The following is a 10,368-nucleotide window of genomic DNA, read 5'->3' as shown; positions in this document are numbered from 1 at the left end:
TATGGATTTTTCTATAAGCCACTACAACCGAGTACACAAAAACCCAGAAAATGGAAAATCTGGCACAGAACACACAGAAAATGTGTGTATAGGAAGAGGATAGACAGCATCATATTCATTTGCACACTACTAACGCCAAAACAGATAATAGAGCAAACGACCTAGCACCTCACCTCCTGTTTGTGTAGAATGCAGCTACCCTCATAAGCAATATTTACATACTCCAAATATAAATAATGGAGAGAAAGTATATAACCTCCGTGTGTTTAGAGGAATCGCAAATGTATCTACATCCGTCGTCCATTCCAGAATGGGGGGTGTATTCTCTTTTCATCCAGAATCCGATAGCTTGTCACCAAGTTCTTACCAATCCAGGTGTCCAATTTCTCCAATCTAACTTGCCAAAAGATTTGTTTCTCAAGTTGACCATTTCTCTGATATCAAACATCTTCTTCCGATAATTGCTCCCTTGTCTAGTGGACTCAGGTTCAGTCTCCCCTGTGGTTTCATCCTTCACTTCTTCAGCTTCACTGATGACTGGCGGGCCATCTTCATCTTGAGATGTTGTGTCACTAATGATGTTTCCTAGTCTCTCAACCACCTCACTCATTTTAGGACGGGACTTTGGCTGCTTCATCAGACACTTGTTTGCAAGGGATGCAAGTTTCTGAGCTGATTTAATGTAATACTGTCCTTCAAGTCGAGGGTCAACAATAAGGTGAAATTTCTTTGAGTCTGACACGTAGGGTCTCACCCATTCCAAGAGTTTCTGTTCACTCCGAGGTAGGTTTCTCTCCAATGCTCGTCTCCCAGTTATAAGCTCATAGAGTACCACCCCAAAGCTCCAAACATCACTTTTTGCAGTCAGCCTGCCTGTCTGAACATACTCTGGAGCAGCATAGCCTACCGTCCCTACAACCTTTGCAAATCAAGATAATAAGTGAGAATTTTCTACCACAGGATTGGTAACATGCAGGACTAATTAAAATCCACCATTCAAGTTAGAGACATTCGATTTAACAGTATAAACTGAGCAAAACAACAAGATTCAGTAAATCTGCACATATTCCTCCAAACTTTACTCTGAACCATCTTCCTTGAAGCTAAAGAGTTCAGATGATAGCAAAATGATATATCCTTTAAATTTGCTACCCAACGAAAACGAAAAACTTACTGATGTTGACACATGGCTGAGTCCTTCTGGAGGTCCCTGCCTAGCAAGTCCAAAGTCTGAGAGCTTCGCATTGAAGTCCTCATCCAGCAGAATGTTTGATGTTTTGAAATCTCGAAATATTAGCTGCACCAATTATGAAGCAGTTCAAAATAATATGGACCAGCATTCAATTGAGTAAAGAAACCTAGTCAACATGAAAAGAGGGTCTCGTCTATGCAAAAAGGCATAAAAGATGGAAGTGCTTGTATCTTCCAAATTTCCATTTCTCTGGGGGAAAAAAATGGCAGACTAAAGGATGATTGTGGTTAAACTAAATTGAAAGAGACACGAATGCAGATAACCTAGTTTAAGCTTTTCCACTCAATTTATTCATAGAATGAAGGAATGTATGGTCATGCAATTACTCCAGATTTAGAGAGAAATTTTAGGCCTAACAAGTTAACGAGTTACAAGAAACAAAAAGGACCCTTACTCATACAACTAATGAATCAAGACTACAAAATACACATTTACAATATTCTGAAGCATACAAGAAAAGTATACCTGAAAATCCATTTCTTCATGCAGATATGCCAAACCTCGGGCTGCATCTTGAGCTATTTTCAGTCTTGCCATCCATGGGAGAGGTGATGGAACTCGAGCCAATAGATGGTCCTCCAAGCTTTTGTTATGCATAAGCTCATAGACTAGAAGTCGTTGAATACCTCTTTCATCATCTTCTGCACAATATCCCACTAACTTGACAAGATTTGGGTGGTTGACCACACCCAAGAAGTTAACTTCATTAATCCATTCCTTATGCCCCTGAGTACTAGAATTCAAAATAGGAAAGTCACATAAGATGAAGTTAGAGTATAAAGCATAACTTAATACATGTTTCCAAAAGTACAATCTCGAAACAAGGATATAATCAAACCTTCTGACAAACTTTTCATTGATAATACAACAAGTAGAACCAGCCCAACAGACCTAGATCATGGGTATTGAAACGATGGCTTCTACTCTCAAAATCTAACAAATCCAACTGATTCTTTTATTCATTCTTTTTGGATGGCCGGGAAGTATACACGCGAAACACAATTAAAAAATAAAAAATAAAAAATCTAAGGTCTAAAACTACAAAGATCTTAAACTACCAAAAAGAATTGCGGAAAAAGCAAAACGCCCATATGCCCTCAAACCTATTGAACAATGATCTCATAAATAAGTCTCAATTGAGGCAATGAGATCTCAATTCCCTCCAAAGCTAACTGTTTCTTCAACATGACAAATAACCACAATCAAACGCTTGCACTCGCCGGATCATATCTTTATAGCCAACAAGCACCAAAGTCTTTCAACCATAACACCAATAACAGAAATGGCAATACCACCATGTAGCATATCAAACAACGAAGAAGCCATGACCGTAAATTGAACAAAAGTTACAAGTGTGGCCAACCCCACATAGCTCAGATAAAGCCTTGTTGATCTGCTATACTCTTCCAAATTACAACTCTTCAAAAAAACAATCACATTTACTTCAATTCAACAATCCCAACAGAACCCATTTTCTAAAACCAAAAACATTATTGTTCATTACTATCCACAATTAACAAAATACTCCTAAAACCTAACGAAGACCCAGAAAAAATCTCTGTGCAAAAATAAATAAAAGGAAGAAATTGGGCTTGCCTGGAAACCGTTACGGTTCAACTGTTTGATAGCGACTTCGATTTTGGAATCAGAAACCCTAACGAGGCCTCTGAAGACGCACCCAAACCCACCTTCCCCAATCAACAACGACCTGCTGAACCCTCTGGTCGCCGATTTCAGCTCCGAGAAGCTGAACACTCGCAGATCGTTGGCTCGGCGCTGACTCAGGAACTCGTGAAACACGGCCGAGTCAGAAAAGTCTCCACCACCTCCGAGTCGCGAGTCGTAGTAGTTGTAGTTGTTGCTGCTGCTGCTGTTGTCGAACTCGGAGCGTCTCGTGTCCAGCGTGGCACTGGCGGTGGAAGCCACGCTCAGGGAACGCGTCCACGACACCTTTGACAAGGCCCTCGGAAAGACGACGACGGGGGCGCCGTCCTCGTCGTCGCGTCGCTCGCCGTTGCTGAAATGGAAGCATTTCATTTTTATATTTATTTAAAACTTGCAGAGCCTATTTTTATTTTTTTGGGTATTTATAGAATGAGTCAATGGGGGAATAGGTGAGAGATCAAAATCAAAAAATAAAATGTGGGGGAGTGGGATTGGGATTGGGATTGGGATATTATAATTGTTTTTGAAAAAGAAAATGGGCGGCTATTTCATATTTGTAGCTGTAGTAATGAGAAAACGGTTTCTGTTTTTTGTGTGTTGTTTTTTGTGTTTTTTGCTTTTGTTGTTTTTGTGCGTGTGTGTGTGTCTGGAGTGGAGGGAGGCCCAACCAACCCAACTGGGCCCTATAGATTAATGTCGTGTTGTAGAGGGCAAAACAGAGAAGGGGGATCACGAGGGAAGTGCAGAGTGGTGCAGACAGATAGTGGGTGAAGATGACCGTGGTGTGGATTGACTGAAGAGGGACGGTATGCACCCATAAACTAGATCGAGAGAGAGTTGACATTGAAGGTCCCACAAGTTAGTTGAGGGGTCTATGATTGATTATTATTATTATTATTATTACTATTTTATTTTTTATTTTTGGTCATATGAATGCTAACTACTGTATTAAACCTAGCTTAGATGAAGGCTTAATCTTATAATTCAATTAATTGACACATTTTTGAGCTCCAACCTAAACGTTTAGTAAGGGTTCAAAACCCTCCACTCTTAACAATGTGTGTGTATGTGTGTATAAAGCCTACAATGTGTGAATTTTTAAAATCTTAATAATTCATTCATAAATGAGGTTCTTTCTTAGAACAAGCTATGATCTTGGGTCTAAAAACCTAAAATATCAAAGTGAAAACTCAATTCCTCCATGACCAACCTGAGGTCCCAATGGCTAAGTTAGTGAAAAGTATAAAGAGACTAAGGAGAGACAGAGAGAGAGAGTAATCGGGAGAATGTCCTTGGCCAAGTCAGGAAGTCCCTGAGAGGACCACAAAGAAAGAGAGACCCTCATACCAAATGGTCTCCCTTCCTTTTACGGAGAGATGTATGATTGTAGGTGTTCAAGAGAATATGTGGTAATAAGTAAATAGAAAATGTATGATTATAGATGTTATTTGAGTGGAACCCCCCACACATACTATTGCATACTACAATTCTTTTGCTGTAAAAGATAACAAGTCCCAATTCTGTAAGGCCGAAATCTATTATGTAACTATAATCCACGTTCATTATATCTAATCTTACTTGGTGTGTAAATATTGTAATTTCGTGTTAGTTTAAAATTTAGCTTACTATAAATTTCTTTTTATCGGGTCATTTTAAATGCCACCAACACAATGGAATTGAATTCTTCATTGATATGATTATAACAGATGTCAATAGCATCTACTTGGGTCGGAGCTAGGGGAGTTGAGAGGGGCGATTGCTTATCTTTTTCCTTCCTAGCCCGCCAAAAAACATAAAACCAATAGTTGACTCACAACTTTGCCCCCTCACTAACCCCACCAATATTATAAATTGATTTGTTTTTTTTTTTCTTCTTTTAGTGAATTCTTTTATGTATGTCTTGTTGTTATTCTTATTTTGTATCATAATTATAATCAATATACTATTAACTATGTTATATTTCAAAATTCATTAAAAAGAAAAGAGAACTGCTATGTTCATAACACTTTTTTAACATATCATAAGTGACAAGTTGTTACTGGTTGATATTAGCGGACAAAAATAGTAATTTCAGTGGTATATTCAAATTATAATAAGTAACAACTTACCAACTAAGATTTGTTGTGAAAATATTTTGAACGTAGCACTTCTCTTATAAAAAAAATATAAATAAAAAAATGAAGAAAATCTTTCCTATTTTATCAAGGGTCGGAATTTGGTAAGATGGAGTGTAAAAACTCATGTTTTATATCATCCAATAAGAAATTATCACATCACATTTTTGGGAAATTATTGTGTACTCCCGAAGTATCATAAATGCGTACTCCCTCATCTCACATTAATGGTGGGGCTACTAATTAAATTCATAGTGGGACCCACCATTCATGTGAGAGGGGGGACTACGTATTTATAGTATTCCAGAAATACCTAATAATTTTCCCACTTTTTTACTTAAAACTCAATATATCCTACGACACCTAATAACACAATATCAGTCTTTTACCTAAAACTTGAAATATAGTGTTTATTGAGATGTTAACCTGTGTGATCAGATGTTTTTATGGTTCCATAATATAATGATGTAACATGTCCTTATTGGAGGGTGTAAACAAACGTATCTACACCAAGTCCTTATAGAATTAATCTATTTTATCAATGCCTTTTAGAGTTTAAAATGTAGAAAAGGAAAACGAAGGTGGGAAAAGAAAAGGAAAAAAAATGCTAAAGTTTTAACAAAAGGAATATATATATATATATATATATATATTATTACCTTTCAAAAGTAATAGGTTTAATATTTTCTCCATTGTAAAATTAGTGTATAAATAATAAATTTGGGGAAATTACGTAGTAAATAAGCGTACAAATAAGTGTATTGTAAGTTGTATCGGTGTTTATCTAACTATTAAAAATATTTTAAGTCATAAGTGGATTAAGGGAAAAAATTGGGAAATTTCTTATTTATGCACCCAAAAAAAAAGCTAAATAAAAATATATATAATAAATATTTTAATTGTGTTATTAGTAAAAGATAGGTTGTAACATGTGCTACGCAAAAACATTCAACAATGGTGATGATTTAATGGTTTTGCCTAAGTAAGTAAGGTGATCATTTTGACTTTCATTGAGCATTGTAAATAAGTCACTTGATACAAAATTGAGAAAGTTAAATTGGACACGTGGAGTAAAATTAAAAAATAATTAGAAATTAGTTTAGATTCAAAATTTTCTTCTTGTTTAATGTAATATAAATGATCTCACTTAACATACGGATGAATGATTTTTTTTTATTTTTTTTATATTATTCTCAATAAATATATATATATATATATGTGTGTGTGTGTGTGTGTTTAAGATTTTATTGCATATGCATTGTGGGTTCTAATTAACTTAACTGGTAAAATCTTTGATTGTTGAATAAGAGATATGGGGTTCAATCCCCGCTTACAATAAAAATCGATTGGTATTTTAGTTTGATGATAAAAAGCACAATCATCATAAGCAGACGCTATAATTTGAAATTCTATAAATAAATTTTAAAAAAAAAGTGCACGTGCATTTATATGTATAGATAACCCCCCCCTCCCCTCTGATCACTTGAAGTTTAACAAGATTAAATTATTTAAGAATGTGTTGTAAACCCAAGTTTTATACTCTCCAATCCCAACATGCCACATAATCATATCACATATTAAAGAATATGCACAACCAATTTCAATACCCATATAAAAATCCAACCCAATTTGAAATTTATTGAGATGTTATTAGGTGTGATAGGATGTATTGATTTTTAAGTAAAAAGCTGATGTGACAATTTCTTATTGGATAGTGTAAAACATGAGTTTAAAACTACATCTTTACCAAATTTGGACTCAAGTTTAACTATTCATGTAAACAAAGTTCTTCTCTTTTAAAAGGCTAAAATGAAGAGAAATGTTATGTCCACAACATTTTTATAACAAACTATCACATATGATTTATTATGAAAATACTGTGGACGTAGCATTTCTTTAAAATTAAAGTAGGTTAAATTTTTTTATCATCTATGCACGTTTTGAGTACATTTTACTGGATCACAAACAGATGAAAAGGTTTGAATCCACATTCACATATTAATCATAAGGTTGAGAGTTTCTTTCTCTCATTAGGAGAGGCATATATGCAAATGCATGGAAGGAAATTTATAGAACACGACACATAGTGCTGCTATACTGCTAGTCATTATCATTAAAGAGAAAAACAACAATTACCAGTCGTTTAACCAAAGATATTTGCCGGTTGTTACAACTACATGTATAAAGAAATATTCTAAAAGCCAACATCATCCATATATTTTTCCTGCCTATACAAGCAACTCCCAAATTTGGTTAACCTCAAAATTAACGTTCTCTGTAGTTGCCAGATCTTCTCGATTCCTCCAACCCTGAAAATAGTGGATCTATATGCCCACAAGTTTTTCTATGAACCACAATTTTCTACTAGCAAGTAGCCACATTGCCGGGAAATTTGTAACAAGTAACGTGAATATTGTTACGTGTATGTTATTGCATATTCCGTATGTGTTCCTTTTGAAATTATGTTACAATTGTGAAATTATGTTTTGAAAATACGATTTTTCAATTTTAACTGAAATTTATTTTCAAAACACGATTTTAGTCTAAGTATTAGTGTGTGTACAATGACCGTGTAATAAATAGTTTATGATAACCACGTCAGCAACAATACTTGATAGTCATAACCAATTAACCATACCCAGTCTTTCTTTGAAAGCCCGCCACGCTACCCATTGGTCATGATGGAATCAGTCAAATATCACATGGTTAATGCACCCCAAAAGAGGAAATTGCATGTTCACATGATAATTAACAAATATCTTTTGTATTGTGCCTTGTTTTATCGATGATACAATTAAATGGCACTAAATTAAGGCCATTTTCAGTCTCGGTTAGTCACCAAGAGAGTTTCCCAATAAGTCAAATAACCCTGGCCTATCTCTTTTTGGAAAGTGTCACCATTACCAGTACTCATAACATTTTTGAATTTTGATGCCTTAAAGTATACGACTACCATAGCCATGATTTCTACTGATCCTCCAAAACATGAATTATTGATGTATATAATTACCCTCTTGCACGCTAACGCATATATACTAATACCTTAGGATTTAAGTGGCAGTCACCAATACATGTTATTTTTATAAATAATGGAGAAATTAAGCATATTGTCAATCAATTCGACAAAAAGTGGGAACTTGAAATCAATTAATTGTTGACGATAAAGATATCTCTTCTTCCCTCTAGTGCAGTGAGTATTGGTACTTTGGTAGAGTACTTTTCAAGATATATGGCATCGGCCGCCACATGGTTTTACTTTTGAGAATGTCTTACCACCATGTCAACCCAACTAAACAAAATTTCAGTACCAACTATAAAAATTGACTTCCACGTATCTTTCTTGTCATGTTTTCCAATTGACAATTATATGTTAATGTTATATGTCAAGTAATTAACTTTTTTTTAATAGAGCGAAGTGAATAAATCTACATTCGAAATACTCCTCTTTAAAATATATATATATATATATATATATATCTTTTAGCTGTGATATATTAGAAATTATAGAACTCAAGGAAGTGTGTTTTAATTGTCAATTTTCATGTCGGCAAAAATTGTTGGTGTACGTATTCTTTCTGCACCAACGTTTAGTCTTTAGACAAAACGTCTGGTGCAAATTTTTTGAGCAATTATAGGTACATAAAAAATTCTATAATATTTTTTACACTAGTTAAATTGGCAAGCTTATATATATTGGTTTTTATTTAAGCCAATCACTAACATCATTTTTTACTTATCAGTTACCATTAACAGTCAAACAAATCAAAATGTATTAAATACTGTCTTTTTTTTTTTTTTGGTGCCTACATAAACTTTCTCAAGTCCTTTTAATGGTGAATTTATGGTAAGAAATATAATATAAAAAGATAGCATTAGGATCAAATTAATATGATGTAATTTTAATAAGTAATGTTATACGTACTATTTATTAAATTTTTATTAAATTAATCTTTTGAAAATCTCACTATTAGATTAAATATATGTTTTCTATATTCTAAATATGCATGCCTAATTTGGTACTATTCGCATATTAGAGCAAATTTGGTACTATTCACATATTAGAGCATTCTCATCTTGATGGCTAAAACCCACTTTCATATATGTATTACATGACACAGTAGCACCAAAACACCCAAAATCACTTCCACATGCCCGATTCTCTAATACTGTTCAAAATTTTACATTTTGCTACAGTGACGTCTATTTTTAGATGTTAACGTACTGTAGATGTATACATTTTTTTTTTTATTCCTTTCTATTGTATCTCATCTCTCTTTGTCTCTTTGTTATCTTTCTCACCCTAAACTCGCCTGGTCCGTAAGCTAACCTCCACTCATTGTGTTTTATAATCTAATTCTATCAAGGGATCCCTTAATTGGCTATCATATATACAAGCATATACACATGCACACACTAATATACATCATACATCACATATTATGCATCATTCTCGTTCACTTCATTTCATTTGATCATACATCATCATTATCATTGCATCACATCTCACATTCGCACAACATATAGCATGTTCATCTTGTCACGATATGTTTATCATTTCGAACACATCCTATCATCTCATCATGTTGTCATATGCATGAACATGTTAGTATGCCTATACTTAATTATCTCACTGCATCACCACAACACCATATATTATAATACATGATCTCATATATGCTTATGCATGTTCATACTCAATTATTCACTAAATTTAAACCCTATGCATGTTACTATTTAATAAGCTTAAAGCATCCTAGACATGTTTCTAATTAATCTCAGACTCTAGGCATGTTACTAAATCATCACAAAAGCCTAAACATGTTACTAAGAGCATCCAAACAAACTGAACACAAAATTAAACCTACTGGGTGTTTCTAGGTGGGTTTGCGTCTGATCTGCACACAAAACCCAGCTCATAACCCAGAAAATACTTTATTCTACTGTACTCTATCCTAAACATGCTTCTAACCTCTTTAGGAAAGATAGAAAACAATCTTTAGCAAACGTTTTATGTTAAAAAGTCTTTAAAAAAACAAATTAAGGCCACAGTTGATTGGCTAGTTCCTATATGGGTCAACTAAATTTTAAAGAGATCAGGTATAAATTAAATTTTGAGCAAAGAAACCTTTTTAAAGACTTATACGCATGGTTATTTGGCTCTAATTAATTAATGTAGGTCCGTCCCTAACCCTATGTCCAAATTTTCACATACAATATATGCTTCTCAAGATTCTCTTTATCCGTATCTACCCCACATGCATGAAGATGGAATCACCCTCCTTACCCACTGTATATGCATCCAATTCTATATGCTTTCTCATAGATCAGCAAACGTAC

At 34.2% G+C, this 10,368-nt stretch overlaps 1 protein-coding gene across 1 annotated transcript; it reads right to left on the bottom strand.

The window, feature by feature from the left end:
- Window positions 1-67: 67 nt before the first annotated feature.
- On the bottom strand, window positions 68-3,672 carry LOC126730023 (serine/threonine-protein kinase PCRK1). The gene is made up of 4 exons (XM_050434945.1): window positions 2,849-3,672; window positions 1,718-1,978; window positions 1,175-1,297; window positions 68-919 (listed from the first exon to the last, which is right to left on the bottom strand). The coding sequence occupies exons 1-4, from the start codon at window positions 3,287-3,289 to the stop codon at window positions 353-355; spliced, it is 1,392 nt and encodes a 463-aa protein (XP_050290902.1). The 5' UTR covers window positions 3,290-3,672; the 3' UTR covers window positions 68-352.
- Between the last annotated feature and the right edge of the window lie 6,696 nt (window positions 3,673-10,368).

This window comes from Quercus robur, chromosome 1 (assembly GCF_932294415.1).
Source record: "Quercus robur chromosome 1, dhQueRobu3.1, whole genome shotgun sequence".
NCBI lineage: Eukaryota > Viridiplantae > Streptophyta > Magnoliopsida > Fagales > Fagaceae > Quercus > Quercus robur.
This window is presented reverse-complemented; position numbering and strand designations above follow the sequence as displayed.

Coding starts and splice junctions, on each gene's coding strand:
- LOC126730023 (XM_050434945.1), bottom strand. CDS start 3,289: ATGAAATGCTTCCATTTCAGCAACGGCGAGCGACGCGACGACGAGGAC. Junction 1,298..1,717: donor ATGAAGAAATGGATTTTCAG/GTATACTTTTCT, acceptor TAATTGGTGCAG/CTAATATTTCGAGATTTCAA. Junction 920..1,174: donor TCAGCCATGTGTCAACATCA/GTAAGTTTTTCG, acceptor TGATTTGCAAAG/GTTGTAGGGACGGTAGGCTA.